Source organism: Poecilia reticulata, chromosome 8, assembly GCF_904066995.2.
Source record: "Poecilia reticulata chromosome 8, P_reticulata-male-v2, whole genome shotgun sequence".
NCBI classification, from domain to species: domain Eukaryota; kingdom Metazoa; phylum Chordata; class Actinopteri; order Cyprinodontiformes; family Poeciliidae; genus Poecilia; species Poecilia reticulata.
The window spans coordinates 8,034,163-8,059,852 of record NC_088837.1 but is presented as its reverse complement, the minus strand read 5'-3'; the positions used below and the strand labels follow the sequence as shown (position 1 = coordinate 8,059,852).

General features: G+C 42.4%; 2 protein-coding genes across 2 annotated transcripts in view; one reads left to right on the top strand and one right to left on the bottom strand.

Annotated features, from left to right (window-relative positions):
* Nucleotides 1–479: 479 nt before the first annotated feature.
* Nucleotides 480–25,690, bottom strand: part of LOC145552484 (platelet-derived growth factor subunit B-like) — a 59,651-nt gene continuing 34,440 nt past the window's right edge. The window contains exons 2-7 of the mRNA XM_081609800.1: nt 6,326–6,493; nt 5,643–5,736; nt 4,415–4,471; nt 3,816–4,009; nt 2,725–2,913; nt 480–1,850 (exon numbers count right to left, since the gene is read on the bottom strand). Coding sequence (XP_081465926.1) covers nt 1,815–1,850; nt 2,725–2,913; nt 3,816–4,009; nt 4,415–4,471; nt 5,643–5,736; nt 6,326–6,394 — 639 coding nt within the window. The 5' untranslated portion in view covers nt 6,395–6,493 and the 3' untranslated portion in view covers nt 480–1,814. The remainder of the gene's footprint in view (nt 1,851–2,724; nt 2,914–3,815; nt 4,010–4,414; nt 4,472–5,642; nt 5,737–6,325; nt 6,494–25,690) is intronic.
* On the top strand, nt 10,202–20,550 carry LOC145552482 (uncharacterized). Its single transcript, XM_081609794.1, has 2 exons — nt 10,202–17,911; nt 18,862–20,550. The coding sequence occupies exons 1-2, from the start codon at nt 17,732–17,734 to the stop codon at nt 19,240–19,242; spliced, it is 561 nt and encodes a 186-aa protein (XP_081465920.1). The 5' UTR covers nt 10,202–17,731; the 3' UTR covers nt 19,243–20,550.

The window sequence follows — 25,690 nt, the reverse complement described above, 5'->3', positions numbered from 1 at the left end:
TTGTTTATTTTCTTAAACTTCAGAAAATTAGGATGTCACTACGAGGTTCCTCTGACAAATTTGCAGGAATCTGGCAACCATTACTACAATTGGTTGGTCAAGTTAATTTTCATTCTGTCCCAGTCTAGTCCTTTGTGTATGTATTTATCTGCTCATCCTGTGTCCTTTCTCTCGGATCTTCCCTTTCTTATGGCTCCATATTTACTTTCCTGGGCACAAACTGTACTTTTTTAGGTATGGCAGAATGCATCTTAATTTTATTTATTTCAAAACATTTTTTTTTTGTCTGGGAGTGATTGGAGGTCGTTTTGTTCTGCTGTGTTTTTTGTTTTCTTCTTTTAACTTAAGGGAATTGTATGGTTTGTTTTATATGTATCACATTGTAATTGTATGGCTATGCAATTCCTGTTAAAAACCAAATAAAGGTGCAAAAAAAAAAAATTAAAAATGATGAAACACAAATAAAAACAAAAACCAAATATGATTTCCAGCTCAATTGCTTTATAATCATATGAAAATAGGCAAACATTCTCTTTTCACTATTGCATATATTAAATCAGACAGAAATCAGTAACAGTTGTAAATTGGCATGAAGAACACAGGCCAAGATTGTCAATAACTTAAGATGCTTGTCTGACGGTGGATTACTGGACACAGCAGTACGATTAGACAAGTCATTAAAATTAAGGCAAATATTCACAAAAATAACATAAAAAAAGTTTGAAAGTTTAAATGCATGGCCTTCTGAATTCGTCTCAAAGAAATTTAAACCAATGTGTTGCAACATCTTACAGAAGAGCTTAAAGAGAGCAGATTTATTAATTTTACTAGGTTCAATTCAGAGAGGAAGGTTTAGAAAACATATTTCTTAAGCTGATTTGTGAAATGCGTCTGAGATAAATAACAGAGGTTTTGACTTGTGCACACAGCACCACTAATTTAGACACAGAAAACAACCATTCACACATTTTCTGCACTAAGAAATTTAACATCTGACTGGGAGGTCATGGCGAGTTTGGGCACCATTAACAATTTCTTTCTGTTCTAAGCCACAAATCTACACAAATCTTTTAGAAAATCTCAGTCTCAGCATGTCTTCTTGGCAGTATTTCTATAGAACATGAATCCACAGTGAAGGAAATTGACAGAGGTTTAGATTTTTCTTCCAAAAATGTTTTTTGATTTGCAAAAGAAAATTCAAATCATATTTCACTTTCAATCTGCTTCTGAATTATGCACTACTTTGTGTTTCTCTGTTATAGAAATTCAAAGAAATTACACTGAAGTTTGTGATTACGAAACAGTGGAAACTAGTCGGGTTATAAATACGATTGCAATGCGATTTAGATGCTGATTTTGTTTCCTGATCACGTGTGTGTGTGTGTGTGTGTGTGTTATTCCAGTGTTTGCAATGAGTGAAATATAATTACATACGGTTAAAGAAAAAAGAGATCATGATTGATTTTGCGAGTTGATGATTGATATCACTCTGAAAATTTCTGCTCGTTTTGCGGTCTCATTCTGATTGTCTTAAAGATTACGCAACTCATCATTTTTAGCAAAACGGTTAAATCCACTTTTGTTAACGTTTTAACCAATTGTTCTTTACGTTTCACCTTGCCAGTGGTATTACAACGTCTTCCAAAAAGAAACCTCCCATACAGCCTTGGTTGTCGACATTGAAGTGCAGCATCTCTCTTTCATGATATCTAAGCAAGGATTCACAGAAATTGCACTATTTTCCGCAGTTGTACAGCGATGCCTCTTCGGTCCCACACAGTCGCATCTTTATCCGTCTTTGGGACTTTGAACTGTCAAATGAGGGAAGCTTTCTCCTGAGCAGGTCCGTCCTGAAAAAAATTGTATGCCGTGTGTTATGGTACATTTTCAATGTGGCCAAAACATCAGAAAAAAGTGTCAGTACGGCTACAATCTGTCTTGTAAGAGAGATATGCTCAAATTACTTTCGACTATGTTTCTTTTTAAAGCGTCTAAAAATTGAGAAATGTTTAATGATTTTAGAGAAGTGGTTCTAAATCTATCTAAAGTTCAAGAAGAACCAAGAACCAGAACTTTTCTGCCACTTCTTGCAGTTTAATCCCACCCAGCACCTGATCACTGCGCTCTCTAACAGTAGCAGCTTTCTCTACCAATAGGAGAAACAAAACCTGTCAAAAAATCCAACAAAAGGCATTTTTTTAACATTACCGTGCTACAGTAAGACCAGTCTGCCTTCTAGCTACCTCTGTTCATATGTTCCTGCACAATGAAGCTGCCAAAGCAGAACCAGCCAGTGACAGTAGCACTGCTGGTTATAACGGACCACGGCTCACGTCGATCCCCCACTCCACACCTACTCACCCACTCAACTTTGTGACAACCTTTCTAGACATAAAAGTCAAACTCCAGGCTGCCTCTTCTTCACATGAATCACACAGAGGAGGAAGGAAGGAAACTCAGGCCTCACTGATATGTAAAAGAGTCTGCAGTGTTTACGTCACACGTCGACTCGCAGGATAATCGTTTGATTGGGTTTGATCGCATCTGCTGGAAGCAAACCTAATCTAAGACCACCCGTCAGATTCTGAAGCAGCGAAAAGGAGCTCATGCTAACATCAGATGTTCAGAGATTACAGTAAAACTGATTAATGCATTCTGTACCCTGGTTATTAATGTTAAACCTTTAATCCGGATGATGGAAAACGCGCAGAGTAAAATTCGTACCTGTCCTTGCGCCGGTGCCGGGCCGAGGATCTGATTTCGATGCAGGTGGCTGTGCAGCCTGTGAGTAGCTCTCTTCTTGAGCAGAGCGGGACGCGGCAAAAGCTGACATGTGCAATCCAGGTGATCTACGACTGACACCACAACCTTAGCAAAAGTGGGTCTTTTGTTTTTGTACGTGATCTTTGCAACCTGGAGAGGTTGAGAAGAAGAAGACGGGAGTCACTGGGCGGTACTCCGAGTTCAAGAAAATAAATAAAAAAATGTCTTGTGGGGACACTATGACGAATGTATGCTTTTATGTGCTCAAAAAGGAGCTGTTGCTAGGCAACAAATGGAGGCTAAATAACCTGAGCTGCAATTTTTTGTTGCTTCTCAGAGTGAACTACTTGAAAAGCACAGAGAAATAAGATGCAGAGCAAGTCTTTACATTTTATGCGTCTGATTCACCTCGTCAGTGTTTGTTGGGCTGTAAACTAAAAATCTTACTTTTTTCCAGTCAGTGAATGCAACATGTATAAGCACTAATGGCAAAACACTCTTTTATGTGGAAGTTGTTACTGAAGGAAGATGACTCAAGCTAAACTAATTTCAATTTTTGTCAGGTGATCTTCAAGAAAATCTTTGGTTTTTTTTATAATTAAACACCTGTTGATATATTTTTAAATTTATGTAGAAAGTTACAAAAATGTTTTGCTATGAATTACAGTTGTTATTCTCAATTACTTTCAGATAAGCTCAACATTTCTAATAGTCCAGAGGGAGTTAATGGTGACGGCAAGAAGGCCTTCCAACATCACCAAAGATAAAGCGTCAAAAACCTGCTGAAATATGCAAAAAGCAATCATGAAACAGCTGTAATTGCTCTAAATCTAAAACATTTTTTTCTACTGATTATTAAAAAGGCTGCATGTAACAGAATGCTTCTTTCTCATTGTTTTATTATCTTTTGGGAGATACCTGTCATTTATATCAGAAACAAACGTCTTAAATCAAAGAGAAATAATTGAACATCTAAGTCTGTTTGGAAGAGGAACCAACTTTGGGTTTTACTTTCTACTTACTAATCGTTATGACCAAACATGCTCATTTACCGTCAGGGTTCTGGTGTTTGTGGCATTGGAAATGCACTGAATGCCCCTGGTGTTGCAGCAGCCGGAGCAGCGCTGGGCTTCCACGCACCACGGGTAGACCAGAAAGTTGGCGCTGGTGGTGTCCACCATGTCTCTGGTGATCTCGACCACTTCTGTGCGAACTTTACATTGAGCCCGCGGGGCGGACTGAGTTTCTGAGGGAGCAAACACGTCACGCGTCAGCGGCACGTTCTGAGGTTTGATGAGCCAGACAATGTGTACATCTCTGCTCGAGAGTTTGAATTTTTCTGTTGTTGACACACAAGGACGTGTATTGAAAAGCAGAAACACTGAGTAGGTTTTATTCAAAGATTAGAAAAGGAAAGTTGTAGATCAGCTTCTGGAAATTTTGAGTTCTGCTTCATGAGAACAACGACAAAAAGGTTAACGGGAAAAGATTTTCCCTCTGTCACAAAAACTATTAATCATCTCCCAGACAGACTGGCAGAGCGTTCTTTAGCCAACATAACGAGTTTCCTAAGAGGACAAACAACGCAGAAATATGTAAAAAAAATAAATAAAAAAAGATCACAACAACCAAATAAAGAGGTTTGGCTCACCGGGGCTGCGTGGAAGTCTGTGACCTCCGTTGGCTGCAGAGTTAGCTTCCTCCTCATCTGAGACAGCAACACAAACATCATTTATACCATTAGAAGAAGATAAATAAAACGCTGACTGTGCACAGAAACCAGAGGTGGAGCGGTCATGGTACGCTACGGTTTCAAAATGTCTTGTTTTAATGTTTTTGTTTCATTTTCTTTAACTTTTACTATTTTAGTCCCATTGAGATCAAATATCTTTTTTATGAGGAAGACCTGGCCAAGACATAAAACTTAATATAAACGTTTTTGTAGTTTAAACTCCTAGTACAGAAAGGGCAGAAGTAACTGTGGGGTGTTTTTTCCAGCTGTGTAGAGCAGAGAGTCAATGTGGTGCTGCCCCTCCCCCACCCATTGCTGCGCACTGCCTGCAAGCTGGCTAAGAAAAAAAACTGTAAAAATGGAAAGTTTGGACACATTTCCATTAATGGAAAACCTGTGAATCTTGCTAAGATCAATTTTTTTTAAAATTTAAGATGCAACAGATGTGAAACAACTGAGAAGCTGGAGCAACTAATTAACCAGCTGACGTCAGCTCACCGTAAGAGCACAACAATCAGGTTTATCATCCTGACACTGATCAGCACTACATTGATCTGTTATTTTTGGAACCTCAATTACATTTAATCAACCTGAGCTAAAAATCTAAAATATTTTAAGTGAATCTACACTAATGCTGTGTGTTTAGTTAAATAAATTGTCCAATTTTGACTCAATTAGGCTCCAAATGTTCACAAACATTACATAATCATCAAAAGAACTACTAAAATTATATACTGTAATTATTCCAAGATGTTCAGCTTTGTGAGTATGCTCTTATTTTGAAATGTACCCTGACTCTTATGCTTTGATGCGGGTGATGTTTTGAAAAATCAAAGCCAGTAAAGTATGACAGGAGAGGAGAAATAGCCGCACCCGACCGTTCGTTTGTGTGTATTGACAGGTGATGTGTCAGGGATGTGCAAAAACTTTATAAAACATTTTGTTTTTGTATAAAAATCTCAAAAGTAAATCACATGAAAATGAAGGATCTCAAGGGATGTTGTTGCTCAGTTGAAGTGCATCACTGGATTTTGATGCCAGATTACTAAAGAGTTTTGCTTCCTCTTCAATCTTAAAATTGATTTAAACTGATTCCATGTGTCTGTAAGATGGAAAAGAAAGAAAAACCAAAGCTTTGGGTCTTTACCTACGGAGTCAGTGAGCAGCTGCTGGAGGTCCTCTATGGAGTTGATGGGGCTGTTTCTAACCAGCTCCACCAGCGCTGCAGGCAGAGGGTCCTCCTCAGACACAAAGAGGAAAAAAAATCAGACCAAATAACAAACAACTAGTGCAAAACCAGAAAAACAGACAGAATGTATTCAGAAGCTCATATGAGCTTAAAAAAATAAAAAATTCAGTAGGCGATGGGAAAAAACCGCAGCACTTCCGCGACTACGATTGTCTTTAAAAGCCTCTAAACAAACATTTCCAGAGTATCACACCAGAAACCACAGAACGGCTCCACTTTGTGATTCTAGAGATTTGACTGTGGGTTTAACCCCCCTTCTTTCCCTCCTTGGTCATTAATGTTCTTTGTAACAACTAATCACCTCACATGGAAACCTTTTGTTATAAGAGTATGTTGAAACAGATGCACTAAATCGAAATATTTTATATTCATAAACAAAACAAAACATAAAAAGTTGAATCTATTTCATGAGGTTGCTGGCGCCATACATGGAAAGCGGTGACAAATATTAATATTGGGCTAACATATATTATTGTATATCTCAATAATACAGTTCTAAAGGAACGTTTAAGGTGTAGCTAAGTTTTCTGACAGGTGTCGGTAAACTTTTACTGGTCATTTTTATTTCCATTTTTACTTACCTCGGCCACGCCAAACCGCGCACACGCCGCCAGCAACGCGAGCAGCAGCAGCTGGACCCACGAGCTCATCTTGCTGTCCAGCCTCAAGCCTCTCCAACAAACCGGGAATTTATGGAGGCGCGAGCGAGCCTCTCTCCTCAGTTCGGCGCGCGGAGGGGAGGATGAGGAGGATGAGGAAGGAGACAGCGGCTCGGCTCGCGGAGCTGTGCGCGCCTGTGAGCTCCGTCCCGTTGCCAGCAGAGTGGAGAAGAGCTAGAAGGCGCTCCAAGCTCTTCCTTCCTCCTCTTTAGAAAGTAAATCCTCATGCTCAGAGTTGTAGTTTGCGCTCTTATACTTCTTCCAAGGAGTCTTATCAGTGAACAAAGTGCTACGTGGCTTCTGCCCTGGACCAGCTTGATTACGCGGTGGTGGTGCTGTTGCTGCTGTGAGGAAGGGCTGGCTCCCAGCAGACCCTAATGCTCGACTTTTTCCTCTCTCTCTCTCTCTTTCCCGCCCCCTGCTTGAAGAAAAGGCCACAATCCGCCTGCAAATCAGCGACATCACAGTGGATACGCAGTAGTCGCCCTCAGTCTTGATTTATGGAAATATTTCTGTGGCGAAACAAAGTCATTTTTGCTTTGTTTTTGTGTGAGAGTGGGCACGTGCTTGCTGTTCTGCTGACTTTAGCACGTGCTACTTATGATGAGAATAAATGGTAGCGTGTGTGTTATTTATACATTTCATGGGGAGAAGTTAGAGATGGAAAAAATATTTATCGAGTAATTTCCCTTTTTGAAGGGGAAATATATGAGATATTCCTGCTATTTTAAAGATATTATAAAGTTATATTGTTTAGGGAAAAAGTAACACCAAGCTTGCTAATTTGTAGAGCGTAAATTTGAAATCCTGGCCTTAGTACCAGAGACCAAATAAAATAGTGATGAACCATGGGAATTGAAGTCTTTCTTTTTAAAATTTAAACGTACAAACAGCAGCAGTTTGATAACAAATTGTATGATGTTAAAATCAGCTCTAAAAATTCCAACTTATCATGTTTATTAATCGAAACTTTGAAACTTTCAAAAAGCATTTACCCCTTTGCACAGCGTCGTGGTGTTTCTGGTCCTTCGTTGGGAGAGACTCACAGGAAGATTCAGTCTCTCTGCTTTGTCCACATACAATTATAAACACTGCATCTGTTTTCTAGCATAATTCTGGCTGAATTTATGACCATTCCTCTCATCAGAAATTGCAGCACTTTGCCTCAATTGGTTGCCGTCTGCTCGAAAACAACTTCAAGCCTGACTGACATTCACAGCTGCCCACCAATTGTTTTGTGGTCAGAGAAAACAAAGTTTGCGCTATTCAGCCTTGTGGATGGAAAAGATTGTTTGGCGTAGTCAAGGTGATGCCTACAAACCAAAGAAAACTACACCGACTGTCAAGCAGCGTCATGTCAAGTCGCTGTTGTGCAACAGGTGTTCTGACTATCTGTCATACCCGTAAATCCAGCATACCTTATGGTAATGCGCATGATAGTCAGAACACCGGCAGGTTTTGGAGAATCGTGCAAAGGTAAAAGAAAACCTGGAGTGGGAGGGCTTCAGGGCTGGGCCAAGCCTCCATGGGGCCCTAAGCGAAATGTGGTTTTGGGGCCCTCTAGTTCTGCTAACAATGTGGACTGGCTGCAATCAGCAGTCCAGGGCTTAAATTTAAAAAAATTCTGAGCCTGAAACATAGAAATTAACTATACCTTTGCTATTGCCACAGTTTAATAAAAGTGTCTTTGAATAGTGCAAATAATTGCTTTTAACAATAGAATAACAAGCTATGCACTCAAACTTAAATAAGACTTCAGTACATTTCAACTGAAAACAAAATGTAAAATGTCTGTGCCCTAAAGGTTTGCCTTACAGGCAAAAATCCCTCAACATTAAATAAGAGTCCTTTCAGTCAATGTTTTCGCAAGTAATTTAGAACCTGCAACATTACTAACTAAATCAGTGTTTCTCAACCTTTTTCAGCCCAGTGCCCCCCCATCCCATATCCAGGTCCCTCACCGCCACCCAACAAAGAATTTGTTGGCTACTTTGCACTGACTATTATTTTATTATTAATGTTACTATCACTATGTCTCAATTTTTATGCTTGTTTCTGTATTTATCATCAAGATAATTTCCCAGAGAACAAAAAAGCCATGGGAATGGAAATTATTTTCACAGGCGTCTATGAAAAATTGTATGAACATTCAACTTAAAATCGGTAGGCCTGACAGCAGCCAATCAGAGTGGAAAAAATATTCTTGTTCTTTGCCATTTTCTAGTTGTTACATATTACACAAAATGAGGAGATAAATGATGTTCAAAATGCCAGTTTAAACTTTGAACTATATGCAAAACGACTGAGCTCTGCAACATTAAAACATGGATAGAACTGTAACTACATTAATCATAGCTCTTCTTCTCTTCAGTGTTTGTCAGTTTCTGGTGGTGCAGCTCTGTGCTGCCTTCAGGAGAATGGGACATCAGAGTATCATCCATAAAATTTCACCCACATGGCATTTATTGTGCAAACCAGAGCTTTCAGTGGAAAAATAAAAGTTCCAGATCCTTTTAAAGCCATACAAATATGAGACAGAAACATGAATTATATCTTTATATAGACCTGCCTATTGATTTCTAGATTGATAGTTTTACTGGACAGAGATTACAAAGAACAAATCTGGTTCTTAATCAAATCCTAATGAGTCAAATTGAAAGTGTCATGGAGTCATCAGCCTCATGACATTAATATTGACATGAAAAATAATATTGAAGAAATAAATATATCAAATCTAATTAAAAACATAAATAAGTGATAAGTTATTTACTGTTATGTAAGATATATTTATTCTCAGTACTAGATGTGGTCTCAACAAACCCATGGCATTTCAACAATATTATTTTACCTTTTATCTGGAAATAGTGTCTGTTTATTCTTGCCATACAGTCCTCTGTATTAATTATTGCTCGAAAGGCCTTGCCATACCAGTTTATTCCTCTGTATTTACTTTAGTTTCTTAGTTTATTCTTGCATTTTGTTCTTCATTCATTTCCATTTAGTTTCCTTTGATTAATATTATCCTCTCCTGGTTTATTCTATGTCAACTTTAGTTTCTGTCCTGTTGCTAGATTTATTTTATCGTTTATTGACCATCAGTAATCTTCACTCATCACCTGCTGCGCCGCCTAATCGTCATGTGTTTCACATCATGTGTTGATTTTTCACTGTTCAGCGTCGGATTCTCTGTTTTTATGCCATAATTCACATCTAGTTTGTTGCTTCGTTTTATGTCCCGCTTCTCCTGTTTCAGAGTTTTGCTCAATGTGCGCCTCGTTTTTTTTTTTGTACCCTGTATGGTGCAGGGCGGTCGGGAACCGTATCGATGGGGAAAAGGCAGACTGACATAAACCTTTTAAAACAATAGAAACAATTTCGGTATTCTGATTGTTGAAATTTTAAAGTGCTGTGGTACCTTTGTTCTATCACACCCGTTTCATACCGGACCACTTACAGCACCGGTGTTAACACTATAAAATGAATGCTACGAAATACAGTTTTAGCAAGTTGCTCAAAGTCTAAACTGGTATTGTTGTGATTGTAAAGTGTAAAGTTTACCTTCGACCAAACGCACCCCAAAGGAATCCCAGCGCCCCCTTTTGTAAACATTTCTGCCAACTTCCTGTCCCCTTTTCTCTAGCCATGCCCAGCGCCACTTGTTTTTAATTCCTTTCTCAAGTAAACGTGTTTCTTTACCGGGTCCGACAAACTCCATCTCTACAAACTGTTTTACAGTCAAGAACACGGGAGCTAGAATTCTGATTGGCAGACATCTTTGTAGACGGAGCTCTTTATGCCCCGAGACTAGTTTGGTTGAGGCGGACCGTTTGGTCAAAAGCTGGAAATCCGGCCCCCGGCCGGAGCTCTTTAAGCCCTGGCAGTCCGATCATTAGATCATTCACACAAACTTATTGCATCTCTGGCAGTGCTGTTTACGTTATACACATGTTTAATATAGGAAACATTTATTGGCCAACTGATTTATCAACCAGTTGATTTCTGGGACCGTTTTCCTTAATTTTGGGGAATTGTGATTGGCCAATGCTTACACGTGAAGCCTGCCCCCTCAAGAGCGGTGTTTGCACGTTTCAATTTATGTACACTCAAGCTTCCCCATTTAACTTGAGGAAGCTACTTTCTTTCGTTAAATGTGAAAAATTATTAAAAATACCCACTATCTGCCTTTTAGATAGCTACTTTCTTTCATTCAAGGTGAGAAAAGATTAAAAATACCCACTATCTGCCTTTTAGATAGCTACTTTCTTTCGTTAAATGTGAAAAAAGATTAAAAATACCCACTATCTGCCTTTTAGATAGCTACTTCCCTTCATTCAAGGTGAGAACAGATTAAAAATACCAACTATCTGCCTTTTAGATAGCTACTTTCTTTCAATCAAGGTGAGAAAAGATTAATGCGTCCAGCTGTAATTTCCTTGCTTTTAAAGAAGGATAAAGACCCTTTGAGCTGCAGTTCATATTGCCCGATATCGCTTCTAAACACTGATGCAAAAATTCTTACAAAGATGTTGGTTAAACGAGTCGAACAGATTATCCCCACAACTGTCTCACCTGACCAGACGGATTTTGTTAAAAATCGTCAATCCTTCTTTGATATCAGGCATTTGTTCAATGTGTTGCATACTTCCGCCCAGTCCAGTCACAACTGTGATGAGATTTTAATTTTGCTGAGAAAGCGTTTGACCGGGTAGAGTGGAACTGTCTCTTTAACCCAGTGGTTCTTAACCTAGGTTCGATCGAACCCAAAGGGTTCGATGAGTCGGTCTCAGGGGTTCGGCGGAGCCTCTGCTGTAATGACTTTACACATAAGTGTAAAGTCATTACGACTTTACACTTATGTAAAGTCGTAATGACGCGCCCCGCTTTGCCATCACTTGCTGCAGAGGATCACGTTACATTGCTAAGCCAATCATTGCTGCGGAGGAGCACTGATTGAAGGAGTTCCACTCTCAGCAAGGATTTGAACTTGTGTCTTTAATTACTTCAGCAAAGCTCACAGTTTTTACCAAATTCTATAGTCTAAATCTGCTCCTTAGTTGAATCTTTTTGGGGTTGGTACTGCCTCTAGTGGTGTGCGGGTGGTAACACAGCTAATACAATTACATTACTAAATCAGAATACCGCAAAGTCTTTATTATTTATTATTAATTTTTAATTCTATTAAGAATGTAGAGCTAATTAAATAATCTAAACAAGACCTTAAAGCCGTTCCAGTTTCTCTCGATGGCCAACCTGTTGAAACTGTGGCAAATTGTAAATACCTTGGGTCGTTCCTGGACAGTCAGCTCAGCTTTGCTGAAAACACTGACTATAGTTTGAAGAACTGTTCTCAGAGACTACTTTTTAAGATGACTTGGTGATCTTAGGGTGGCCCAACTAAACTCTAATTGGGTCACCCCTATGTCTTGAATTTTGGGGGGAAAAAATCATTTTATCACTACAGAAGAGTTTAGTGAATGCAAATATGAAACTGGTGGATTCGGTACCTCAAAAAAGGCTAAGAACCACTGCTTTAAGACCTTTTAGATGTTTAATTTCAGCCCTAAATTTGTTTCATGGGTGAAGCTGATATATACCTTGCCAATGGCAGCAGTAGGCACTAACAGTAATCTATCCAGTTATTTTGAATTGAAACGTGGTATGAGGAGGGGGTGCCCACTCTCGCCACTCTTATTCGCAATCGCGATTGAGCCACTCGCAGTGGCTTTGCAGAATAGCCCAGAAATTAAAGGTAACAATCGGTTTGGCACTGAACATAAAGTTTCCTTATATGCTGATGATACACTTCTTTATATTTCAGATCCCTTGTCTAGTATTACTGAGTTACTTATTTTACTTCAAAAGTTTGGAAACATATCTGGCTATAAGGTTAGTCTTGAAAAAAGTGTATTGATGCCTGTGACCCCAATAGAAGAGCAGCATATGGGTCCAGTTCCTTTTAAATTCAGCTCTGTCAAATTTAAATACCTTGGTATTTGGTTTACTCACAGTCACAAATACCTCTATACAGCAAACTATCTGCCTCTCCTGGCGAACCTTAGGAAGGACATCGCTACATGGGCATCCCTGCCTCCATCCCTGGGGGTTAGAATCAACGTGATCAAAATGGCAATACTGCCCAAACTGCTTTATCTATTTCAGAGCGTGCTAGTGTTCCTCACCAGGACTTTCTTCACCAATGTGATGTGTAAGTCTGTAACAAAACGCAAAGTAAAATTTGACAAAGGATTTCAAGCAGTAGTGTATGCATTTGCAAGCAGCTGCAACATGCTTCCTTGGAGACGTCAGGAGGAGAGTTGCTAAGGCAAATTACCTTTTTTTATTATTCTCTCCATTCATATCACCTCCAGCCAACCTATCAGGACAGAGAAAGGTGTATCTAAATATCACAGGAGTTATTCTAAGAGTCCTGACCTTTGATGGTCACTCGTGTTAAGAGAACATTTCTGAACAATGCCCAGTTTCAGCAGTTTCTGGTTGACTGCACAACGAAGGCCCAAAAATAGCAAATCAGCCAGATGATGTTACGTTAGGAGACAGCTGGAAAAGAGCAGGAAATGCTTTTTTTTTCTCCTAAAAATGACTTAAAGTGTGTTTCTAACTTAAGCATCAGAAGCATCCGTATGATGTTAACATTATGGACTAATGTTCATTTTAGGCTTTCAGTTTTAGAGGCCGACAATTTTTATTTTGAGCAGGAAGTGATGACACAATAAAGGTTTTTTATAAAAACTGGAAAAATGGATGTACAAGTTGAAATGGAGTCTTGACTAAAGTTCAGTCTGGAAGACTCTAGTCGCACCTGCCTCAACAATCAGCGCCTCCCTCTCTGCAACATGAACCTATCAGCGCCGGTCCAAGCCTCGCTCCAGCCAATCATCATTTGGGCTCCAGTTCAAAAGGACCTTCACCCATGGCCTCCTCTGCTCACCAGCTGCGATCAATCCGTTCAGCCGCTCACCACAGCTTCTCAGTCAGCAATCTCAAAAGATCCTTTTCTTGGTGATTCCCCGTTTTTCCACCCGTGATCCTGTAGTCATAAGGGCCGCCTAACTGCATGCTCGGCTCCTTCTCCTCAATCGCAAGAGAATTTATCCTGACCCCGGCCTCAATCACTTCGAGCAGCTCCCGCCGCTCTCTCGCCTGACAGGGATTCACCATTTCCTGCTCCTTCGCCACCTTCGCCAGAATCCATCTAGGCAAGCGGACATTTAATCCCACCATCAACATCCCCAGGCCGTCTCTCTTCACCTCAGGCCCTGGCACGAGCCGACCATGTCATCGTTTCCTCCCAGCTCATCGTCCATCTTCTCTCCATTTCACCATCGCCTTCCCACCGGTTCCCCGCTCTGAATCAGCCACATCAACAGCTTCTCTCCATCCGCATGGCTTCTGTCAGCCCGCTCTTCAGCACCTCCCCTCGGATCTCTCACGCTACGCCCGCCTCGGGCTGTCGGGGTAAGACGTAACCTTCGCATGTCTCATTCATGTTTCACAATGCTGTAAAGCGCAGGCTTTTAGTTAATCCCCTTCCCGATAGTAGCATCTCCCCTCCCCCACCGGCGAGGGGAGATGCCGGTGGGGGAGGGGAGATGTAAGAGCCCGGAGAGGTAGCTCTCCGGGCTCTTACAGCGTCTCGCACACAGTAGTAAATCTCCGTTATTTACCGTTATCAAGCTCTCGATAGCTACTTCTTGAGCTCAATTATGCCCTGCACTGAACTTTCTGCTCCTTTTCCCATTACCTTTCAAGTCTAGCAGCCGTGCTTATTCACGTCTATCTGCGCATAGGGATTATTCATAAACAGCAGTCTTTTGCGCTCTGAGCTACTGAGATGATTTCCGCATTTTTCTCTCTGCTTCCATATTCGTTAACTTCGCAACCAATTGACCCTAGTGAATGAGATGTGCCTTAATGACCCATTCGAATTAAACGCAGGCCAGCAAAAAAAAAAAAAAAAGCCGTGCACCGGCTGAAGAGAGGTTATCTGCACAGTCTGCGAGTCATAAATTATATTACTAGCGTATTTGTGACTCTCGCCTCGTTGCTAGGCGACATGCGCAGTAAACTGGCTGCCAACGGATCGTGAAGCTGGTCAATATTCCCTCCATGGCACATCTCGGTAGGGTCAGTCCAAGTGCTTTCTCTAATCGGTGAACAAGCCAAATTCTTGCTTGTTTTCGCCATTACCCAATTATCGCTTAACATCCAATTTTGTTCAGTGTCCTATTCACTACTTTCCAAAAGCAACCTTAAATAGCAGGTGGTCAGCATCAATATAATAAGTTCTGGCTTCGACTTAGGAATTTTTCCCAGATACATAACGCACCGTGGCTGATCGCTGTTTCATGTCGCTTCCCCACTTCCCATATCGTGTCCTCTTGTCAATTTTCACGGTTAAACTGTCTAATTAGTTGTCTTCCAAGCCGCCTACAATTGCCTTGAACCCTGAGTCGCTAGCGCTGGTCTTTCCCTGTGCGGCAGCACCGAGTCCTGCTGCTGCTGTACTGAGCTCGCAGGAGCTGCATGAATCACGGCAGCAAATCCCAAAGAACTTTGCACAGTTTTCCCCCAAACTAACCGTCTGAGTGGAGTAATGTTGTTGGAAACAGGCACGCTGGCTAGTGTTGACTATCAAATATCAATTCAGGACCTAAGCTCGTTAACAATTAGCCTGTCTAAATATGTATGTTTATGTTCAGCTTCATAGATTCATTTTGCCCCCCAATATAAGTCGATGTCCCCCCTCCACACCTCGCGCATTAAACTCATCTGTATTCGGGGTTGTCTAAGGTGCATCTCTCATCTAAGATCGTCCAAAGTCTGCATGCTATTATTTCCCAAGCCATCCTGTCACATCCAGGTCGATGCAGCCTACTTTCTAGCTCACCCAGGTTCCACGCTCGAATGCGTTCGTTCCAGTCTCACCTCAGAGCCGATTGCCATTAGCAGTCATTCTCGTTGGCCCATTAGCAACAGTCAATCAGCATTTGCAGTGTTCTGAAGCACACGGCCCATCCGGAGGAACCGAACCTCCAATTTCATTGCCGGGTCCAATGAAGTTCATTTGCACGGTTCGTTTCAACAAGTTAAAAGTCTTAAAAAAAAAACAAAAAAACTTTTATCTGCTCCACCCTAGCGTTTTACTAATCTGTTCCATTGCCATAACCTGTTCCCTGAAAGGGAATTTCTGCAAGCGATCCCATGTCGCCGCTTTCCTCCATAAGCAGTCGTGTCCCAACTATAGAGCAGCCCACCTCTCCTCTTGGCCCCTATTCAGACAGATGGGTGCGAGACACTCATCTGTCTCATGGCATCTCTGCTCGTTTTCAGCCCTGGTCATTCTAACATCCTTGCTGATAAGCCGTCCCTCTCAGCCTCCATCCAGTCCAATCCCGCTATTGGACAAAGTCACCCACTTCAAATCTCAATCTCATGTCTCGCACTGAAATTTATTCCTTATATTTTCTTAGTCTTTCATTCTCATTCGAGTTCAAACTTTTATTCTTTATGCTTGTCTATCATTTTAAGCTCCCACATCCTTGCAACCTCGAAGCTAGAATCTATACGTCATCATTCAGCCTTTAGATTTCAGTCTTCAGGGTATCCCATCAGCATCACGCCAATAGCTTCGTCATTTCATCCCAAGCATCCTCTCCTTATAATTATTCATAACTCTTCTCTGTGCTCGCAGCTTCCTTCAGTGTCAGTAGCACTGCGCAATTACTGGTGGTGGTTGGTCAACTCATCCAAAGCCCACACTCTTTTCCAGAAAATGTTATACGAACCATCCCCTTTTTGTCCTTCACCCCTTATAAATTCTTGTCCTGATGTACAGAGCATTACATGGTCAGGCTCCTGCTTATCTTTGTCTAGCTTTTAAATAAATATTCTGCTGCCCGTGGTCTCCGCTCCCCAAGTCAGAATCTTTTGGTCGTTCCACAAACACGGTTAAAACTAAAGGGGACGGGGCTTTCGGGCTGTGGATCAGTTTGCTTTTACAGTTCCGTTGCTGACTGTGGAGGCTTTTAAAGACAACTACAAACGTTTTTATTTTCCCAGGTTTTTATCTCTCCATTTTGTTTTCTTCTGTTGGTTTTGTGTAATTCCATTGTACAGCGCCGTGATTATGTCTGGGAAAAGCGCTTTATAAATAAACTTTACTTACTTACTTATTTTCAGGTTTCATCCAGATTGACCTCATCTCACCCACATCCTCTGTCACCCTGTGAGGCTAACATAGTTATGTTAGCCTCACAGCATCTGTTGCTACTGGAGCATCTCGTCTCCAGTAGCAAGAAGTCATCTCCTTCCTTTCTAACCCATTCCCTCTTTTCTTTTCATTTTCTCATCATACTAGTAATGCACAGCTGTCCCTTTCCACCTGCTAAATATAATTTCAAAGCATCACCCCAGCTGGCCTTCATCTACCAGCAACCCGTCACTCACGCCTTACGGCGTCCCTAGCTGCCCTTCATCTACCAGCATCCCTCCCCATAAATGACCCTCATGCCCCTGTTCGCCTACATCTACCAGCATCTCGCCATCATACGCTTCGGCGTCCCCCGCTGGCCTTCATCTACCAGCACCTCACGTTTTAACACCCCAGTCACCAGCAGCTGGCCTACATCTACCAGCCTCTCGCCAACATACCCTTTTGCGTCCCCCACTGGCCTTCATCTACCAGCATCCCACCATTTCCCGCCCCATGGTGTCCCCTCGTGGATTTCATCCACCAGCTACCTCTCATTCAACGCCTTGCAGCGTCCCTTTTTGGCCCCTACCTATCCCACTCATCGTTCCTTGGTAACCTCTTCCTCACATCTCCTAACACCTTCTCTGTTTCGTCCCCACCTCTATTAAAAAATAAATTAAATAAATTCTTCGTACATGTATCTACTTTCCTTCTCCGCTAGCCCATCACTTCTCTCCCTTCTGCTCCAGCGCAGCACAGTTCAGGCGAAAAATCAGCTGGCCTTCATCTACCAGCATCCCCTCTTTCTGTGACTCGCGGCAACCCCTGCTGGCCTACATCTTCCAGCAGCGAATCACCATCGCTTTGGGGCCCCTATTTATCTCACTCCTTATCGAGTCCCTAGTCACCTCTTCTTCTATTTTCTCGGTCACCTCCTCCATATTTTCGCCTACTCCGATCCCTAAGTTCCATCTCGAAACCCTATATTAGTACCTCTCCTACCCGGGCTTCGGCACCAGCCTCAGCCCCGCTTTGGGGTCTACATTCCTATGCTGCATCAGGAATGTTCATCGAGCTTATCGAAGTCTAGCTCGACGTCCCTGGCTGGGGCCTGAATGCCAAAGGACTTTGTTTATTTTCATGTTCAGCTTTGGCCGAACAAGAGCACTGAGATGACGTGCGCCGATCAGAGCAGGAACTGCTGGAACTGTGATAACCTCCCCTCCCCTCTTGATAACGTTCACGGCTCGGACACGTCGTCCATGAGCTTCAGCGGGCCGTACATCTTTTGTCAGGTCAGCTACTTTCACAAAAAGAACCAAAACTGAATAATAAAGGAGTACTTAGCATTTTTATAAGGAATCAAATGGAAATAATAAAAAAATTTTCCTGAAAATCCAGCAAGTCAATTATAGACACTGACTCACCAGCTCTTTCATTAAGACCTCTTTAGTCAGATGAATCATTTATAGAAAAGACATAATGTGAGACGGTAACTTAGTGCATTATAAGCCTGGCGGGCCACCAGTCTTTACTAGTGCCAGGCTATTTATTTAAGTCTTTATAAAATGTTTGTATTTTTTAAGTCTTTATGGTTGCTGTTCAGATATTAATCTTCCAGTCTTTCAATAACATAATTATCAAGTGATATTTTAACATTTTGTGTCAACTTTTATAACTCAAAAACACAACGGGCTGCTGGATCAACCACTGCCCTGGCACCCAACCACCGGGCTTAGCAGGTTTTCTGTAAGTTTAGAGAAAAACATCATGTCACAATGCAGAAGCTCAGTGATCTGTGGGATTCATACTTTTTTTTTTTTTTAGGTTTTTATTGGCTCTAGTGACCGGATTCATAAATTTTTGATGGCAGCGTGTCAAAAGTCTCGCACATACTGAAAAATACTTTTTAAATTGGTATCCAGCTCTGCTACAGTGTTCAAGCTAGCTTGTACATATGAATAATAAGCTGAGATTTATCTTCTGTCATTTTGGTGTCTGTTCTTCCGTAGCAGCCCTACTAACTTCCACAGACCTTTTTGTTGGTATTTTTGCTCTGGCGTTTCGTTTTAGCGCTAGCCTTCTGTTTCCTTAAGCTGCTATAGCCTTTAGCTAGCAAACAGGGAAATTGATAGATAAACAGTAAGCTAGCCCCCAAGAACTTCAAAAAATTTACTTTAAAAAGTACTTACTGTTCACTTGTTTTGCTTTGCAGCTGTTTAACGCGTGTGCGTCTTTTTCACAGGGTTCAGGACAAATGTCAATGGAGGTCCAGCAAAACGAAGTCCGCGAAACAAAATCGTATGAAGCTGTGCCTCTCTTCCTGGCGCCATGTCCTCTTCGTGACAGAGAATACGTGCGTCTTCCCAACCGCACTCTGTCCAGGTCCACAGAGGACCTCACATCCCACAGCAGCTCTGGCCCGAAATGTCCTGAGCAGGACCGGCAGCACCTGAACGCCACACTGCGGCCTGTTCAGTCTGACAGCCGGTCCGGCTCCGCAGAACCGGCCACGAGAAATCAACCGTCTGATTACACGGCAGGGCCGCTCCCCTCCTGGCCTCAAGAGGGCGCTAACTCGGGATACTGCCAGCTCCCAGCAGCCTTCACGGCACCGTCAAAATGAACAGCTGCATGCAAGAAAAAAAAAAAGCTAATTTCATAAGAACAAAGCAGGATCAACCAGTGATTGAGTTTTTGAATTTTTGAGGAGCTTTATTTTAAGCTCCTCAAGCTATTAGAGGGGGGGGGGGAAGTATCTTGTTGTCGTTGCACATATTTTATATTGCCTTTACTGATTTTAATTTAGTAATATGTAACCAACTGCGCCACCTGCACAGTGGAGCAGTTGGTAGAGCTGTTGCCTTGCAGCAAGAAGGTCCTGGGTTCGATTCCCAGCCCCGTCTTTCTGCATGGAGTTTGCATGTTCTCCCTGTGCATGCGTTGGTTTTCTCCGGGTACTCCGGTTTCCTCCCACAGTCCAAAAACATGACTGTCAGGTTAATTGGCCTCTCCAAATTGCCCCTAGGTCTGAGTGTGTGTGTGTGCATGGTTGTGTGTCTCTGAGTTGCCCTGCGACAGACTGGCGACCTGTCCGGGGTGACCGGACAGGTCGCCCAAATATTGTTGTCCCAAACGTGTCGCATTGAGATCGGTCAGGTTTTTTTTATGCTGGATTGTTCCTGAGGTGGATTCCTCCTGTGGGATGGCGAGCCTTCCCACCTGGAAAAGAACTGGATTCATTCTTTTCCATTTGGAGTCCTGCTGCACCCCGCGGTGTGGTAGGCCAGTATCACTCACATATTCACACACAGTTGGTTACGAGTGAGACCACTGACTGACATTTTTCATACTTATTGTTTAATCCTAGAATATCTGACCTTAAATTTTGGACCAGTTTTTATTTGGAACTTTATAACAAACTGCTGTGTAGGAAATTCTCATGTGAACGGTGTTGAGTTCAAACTAATTGGAACTGAAATTGATTAATCTGTTGCCTATTACTATTTAGAATTCAGATTACCAGGGTGCACCCAAAAGATTTAAAACTGAGAACTAGCACTTGGCCAAGTATTTTTATTATTTCTTGTATTTTATTGTGTGTAATTTTTTTTTTCATAATCGTGTGTCTTGTACAACTGTTTGTCAATTTTATGGTTTATGTCACTAAAGCCGGTTGTTCTTTAAATTCATTTAACTGCCTTTGTGCAAGGTTGAAAGTAGTTTTAAATTCTTGGGGGTACCATGACAATATATATATTTGTATATATATATATATTGCTTCTTTGTGTGCTTTGGAGTTTTTGTGCCGATTAATTTTTTTGCGAAGCGATAAAAGCTGGGTAGCTCTTGAATTGTTACAAAATAAAGCTATATTTCCCTCAGCTAACTGACTGCAATGTTGACACCTTGAGATGCCATGAGACCTAAATTCTGGCATGGAGTGCATTCCAGTTTTCCATGACTGGTTTATAACCATTCATTTTAGCTTAAACTGGTTCTATTGATCCTGTGTCCAGACAGAAGGATGATCAGTAGCCCAGCATCATGACCTGTTTGTTCTGAAGATCCTGCAGCTTCCACTTCGTCTTCCTAACATGGCGCCTCCTCACTCTGACTCATACTGACAGGAGAAACCACAGAGCTCTGTTAAGTTAAAAGCACAACTTCTGAAGTTGGAATATTTTTCCGCCAACAGGTTCCAGACCCTCAAACCAGATGTTGGACTGGATTTTATTTCACTGTCATTTGTGTATGTTAGAGCCTCATTTTCAACAGTGGAGCTACAAAGGATGAAAAAGGTTACTTTGGAGAAAGTCTCAGCATCAATGTTTCCACTAAATAAGAGGTAAAAAACAAAATTGTTTGATAAAGGACAAGTAGACTCTGAGCACGACAGCACCAAACAATTTTTTTATAGACAATTTAATTTCACATAATTATCGCGGTAGAAGCCATTTGTTTGTTAAATACTTAATGAAACATATTTATACGGGTTTGATGTTTGTTGTGAATGACATATGTAACTGGGTCTATATTAATAGTTTTATATTTCCACAAAATGTGTTCTTTTATGTATTTGTCTGCTTCTACTTGACTGTTGCTGTGTTCCTCTGTGTCTACTATAAGAGGTTTGGTCCTCCAACTCCGCCTTATTTTCTTCTTCTTTTGTTCAGGGTCCTCCAGGACTATTATAAATATTAAGTTATTAATTTCCTCTCCCCTTTTGTTATTCGTTCCACTGGGGAGAGGCAAGTTTTATAATCTATTGTAATCCTTTCATTTATATTGTTCAAATGTTTATTTTTCCTTCTGTATTAATGATAAGTGTTTGGATATTTTCATTTGAGTTGCTATTACACCTTTATATCATTTGATGCATGCTAACTATTATTTTGTATAGATCGGGTTGGAGAACTGGAGCACATGCTAGGTGCTAATGCTAATATCTCCCGATTGACAGATTAAATAAACGGAGACCGCCTCCAAATCCAGACTTGATGTCTTGTGGTTTGTTTGATCACCACACAACACACACAACGCAGAAATCCACCGGTCACACTTGGTGCCGTTCGACCCGAGACATCTCCGATCGAGTCTGCAGTCAGCGCTCTCCAGTCCAGCGGACCTGTGACGATCTCTGGCTGGCTCCTGGCTCCACGCTGCGCCGCTGGAGGCTCTTTGCCCTGGGTGCGGTCTTTCAGGTCTAATACTACCCATTTTTGGCGCAAGCCGCTCGTAATCGACAAATAAAAAATAAAAAAAAAAAGAACAATAAGTTTTCCATTAAAAGCAGTTTTTTTTTCCTCCTTTCTTTCCGCATTTGTTCTGGATGTGTGAATTTAAAAAAAAAAAAAAAATCGATATTCTGATTTTTTATTTTATTTTATTCATCTTATCTGTATGCTTTGCTACAATTCTCAGACATGTCTTATGCAAATCTGCCTGAACTTGAATATGTTGGAAGCAGTGTCAGTTTTGGTCCAGAAAAAAATTCGCACAATGCTTCACTGTGTTTTGGGAGGGGTAGGCCTGTGGCACCTGGTCACAATGAATGCACAGTTGACCAGTCTGCGATAAATCCAAAGTTTGTACCTGTTGCAAACTCCACTCCAGTTCCTCTGGTTGATTCACAGCCTACACATGTTGCACAAGAGGCACTCAGTGGTTTAATATCTGACCTGGCAAAACAAATTGGAGATAATATTACAGCTAACTTGTGCACCATGCAACAGGCCAGCCACTCCCGGGAGTACCCTGCTAATAATGTGTCTCCTACTCTACTGGAGTCCCCCCATGTTAAGGTTGTGGTGCAGTCTGAAGCCAAAGCCCCTCCGTTCTTCAGAGGTGACAATAGTGACACATTTTCCATTCAAGAATGGGAGGATCTGATGAGGTGTTACCTATCTAGGGCTAACTGTGAGACACCAGAAGAACAATATGGGCTCCTGATGTCGAGATTAACAGGCAAAGCTCGTGATATGGTGAAAGTCTCTTTGCGGTGCCGCCCTGAACTGTGTGGAGGTGGGTTAATTAATGCTGTGTTTGATGTCTTGAAGCACCACTTCAGTGAACTCACATGTTCCAACTTGCCAATGAGAGACTTTTATGGTACTGTTCCAAAGGCTGGTGAGGATGCTATGGACTATTGGATCCGTCTTAATAAGTCCATTGATGCTGTGGTTGAGTGCCTCCGCAGGCGTGGTAAATGTGTGGAGGACCCTAATGCAGAGGTTGTGATGATGTTTATCAGCCACTGTCCTGACCCCACCCTTTCCTTGTCATTTCAAATGAAACCACCAGAACAGTGGACGGCAGCTGAGGTCCAGCAGCGCCTGGATGATCGTGTGAGGAAGGTCAAGGGCTTAGTGGCAAATACACAGAATGTTGACTGTGCCGACACATCACAAAACCTTATGACAACCCAGCAGCCCACTGAGGTGTCCAGTGTTATTGCTACCGAACCTGTTACTCAACAGATGGTGACCATGTTTGACAAGGTTCTCTCTCTGTGTAATGCGTCACTGGCTACCGGTCAACAGACAGCGGGTCGATCTCAGGTTCCTCGACGCATACAGCCCCGAGGATGTCGAGTCTGTGGATCCAGCGAACACTCCACACATTCACATTGCAGACTATTCAGGTTATGTCTTCACTGTTTTGAGCCAGGACATGTGAAACGTGACTGCAGGCAGGCAGTGGGACAGAGATCCTCAAATGCTGCTTCACATGTTGATTTAAACTGACCAGCCTGTGTGATGAGAGGGGCAGCATGGGCATTGTAAACAACACCCTCACAAATTCTGGTAATCCACACTCTGTGTATGTTGATTGTTGTAAAAGCTTCCCCGAAGAGAAAACAATAATTTTGGTTGGGTCACAAAGAGTTCAGGAAGCTAGTGAGTTGTTTTATGCTCCTGTGTCGATTGGTGGCCAGACGTCACTGAGAGGGATGCTGGACTCGGGCAGCATGTCATGTACACTTAGTGAAATGGGAGAGGCTAAGTTGAGAGCGGCAGGTGTTGTCCTGTCTCCACAACCTGTCCCTGAAAAAGTTGTCCTTGTTGGTTGTGGTGGACTCATTACGCGACCTAAATGCATTTATGAGCTGAACATAGAGCTCTACGGTCTTAAGTGTCTAGTGCCGATGTTCCTTGTCCCTGGTCAGAGGGATGAGTTGATTATTGGCACAAATGTGCTTCGACCAGTAATCCAGAAGATGAAATCTGATGGGAAATACTGGGAGATGGTGTCCTCTCATACAACTGACCCTGATTGTGAACAGTTCCTCCAGTTGCTGAGTTGCACCTCTCGGTGGCTGAGCCCAGAGGTACCCGATAAGGTGGGTACTGTGACATTGCAGCAAGCTGTTACATTGCTGCCTCGACAGGAATACATTGTTTGGGGAAGGCTTCCTCCCTCTGCTCCTGTGTCACCTGGGAGCACTGTCGTTGTAGAACCAACTTCAGCTCGCTCCACACCGAAAAACATCTTGGTTGGTCGGGTTATTACACCGATGTGGGGTGATCGTTGGGTTCCCATGAAGGTTCTTAATCCCACTGATAAACCTCTTATATTGCGCCGCAATAGTAAGTTGGCTGATGTGTTCCCATGTGTGGCTGTTGAGGACTTTCCTGTCACTCCGGGCTCATGCATGGTGCAGTCAAGCCAGGCTACTTCCTCATTCTCTCTGGGAAGTGAATCATCAGATCCTGTGCAGATGCTAAAGGACTGTGGACTTGGTGACGTGGACTTAAGAGGGTTGTGAAGTGTCCGATGAGTGGAGGAGGAAGCTGGCTGATCTGTTGTTGAGCTTCCAGGATGTGTTCTCCAAGGACCATTTGGACTGTGGGGAAGCAAAAGGGTTTGTCCATCGGATCCATCTATCTGACGCTCGCCCCTTCAGGTTGCCTTTCCGCAGGGTGCCCCCAGCGCAATATCAAGTGTTAAGAGAAGTGTTATCAGAGATGGAGATGAAAGGCATAATCAGTAAGTCGATCAGTGAATATGCTTCACCCTTGGTGTTGGTGTGGAAGAAGAATGGCGACTTGAGAATATGTACTGATTTCCGTTGGCTTAACGCTAGGACAGTTAAAGATGCACATCCACTGCCCCACCAAGCTGATTGTCTTGCTGCCCTGGGCGGGAATGCCTTCTTCAGCACCATGGATCTGACCTCTGGGTTTTACAACGTGCCTCTGCATGAGTCCGACAGACGTTTCACGGCCTTCACTACACCACTTGGCCTATACGAGTATAACCGCCTCCCTCAAGGTCTCTGTAACAGTCCTGCATCGTTCATGCGCATGATGCTTAGTATCTTTGGTGACTTAAACTTCTCCAGTCTCCTCTGCTATTTGGATGACCTGTTGGTGTTCGCGTCTTCTGAAGAGGAGTCGTTGAACCGTTTGAGGGTTGTATTCTCCCGGCTGCGGTCCAGCAACTTGAAACTCTCTCAGAAAAAGTGTCACTTCCTGAGACGGTCTGTGGCATTTCTTGGACATGTTGTGAGTGCATCTGGTGTCTCTGTTGATGAGGAGAAGGTGAGAGTAATAACTGGCTTCACAAAGGCAGATCTAATGGAGGCTGATGGTCACACTCCCTCTCAGCAGAAGGTTAGATCATTTCTTGGGATGGTAATATTTTACCAACATTTCATCCCTGCATGTTCTCGTATTGCCAAACCACTTTTTGCCTTGACTGCAGGCCAGAAGAGGAGACACAAGGGCATCAGTCATCATGTGAGACCTGGGACGTTCAGTAAACTGACACCACTTGATTGGACCCCTGAGTGTGAGGCAGCCTTTGTGCAGTTGAAACATGCACTCCTCAATTCTGTGGTTTTGGCACACCCGGATTTTGACAGGCCTTTCATCCTTTCCACAGATGCTTCCACTGATGGTCTGGGTGCCGTTCTTTCTCAGGTACCGGTGGGTGAGGAGAGGGCACGACCAGTTGCTTTTGCTAGCAAGTCTCTCAGTCGTAGCCAAGCCAAGTACCCCGCTCACAGACTTGAGTTTTTGGCTCTTAAATGGGCAGTGTGTGATAAATTCAGTCACTGGCTCAAGGGTCAT

Excerpts from the sequence above, each read along its gene's own strand:
- LOC145552482 (XM_081609794.1), top strand. The coding sequence starts at position 17,732 with ATGCCAAAGGACTTTGTTTATTTTCATGTTCAGCTTTGGCCGAACAAG. Across the intron at positions 17,912-18,861 it reads GGCCGTACATCTTTTGTCAG|GGTTCAGGACAAATGTCAAT; the intron begins GTCAGCTACTTT and ends TCTTTTTCACAG.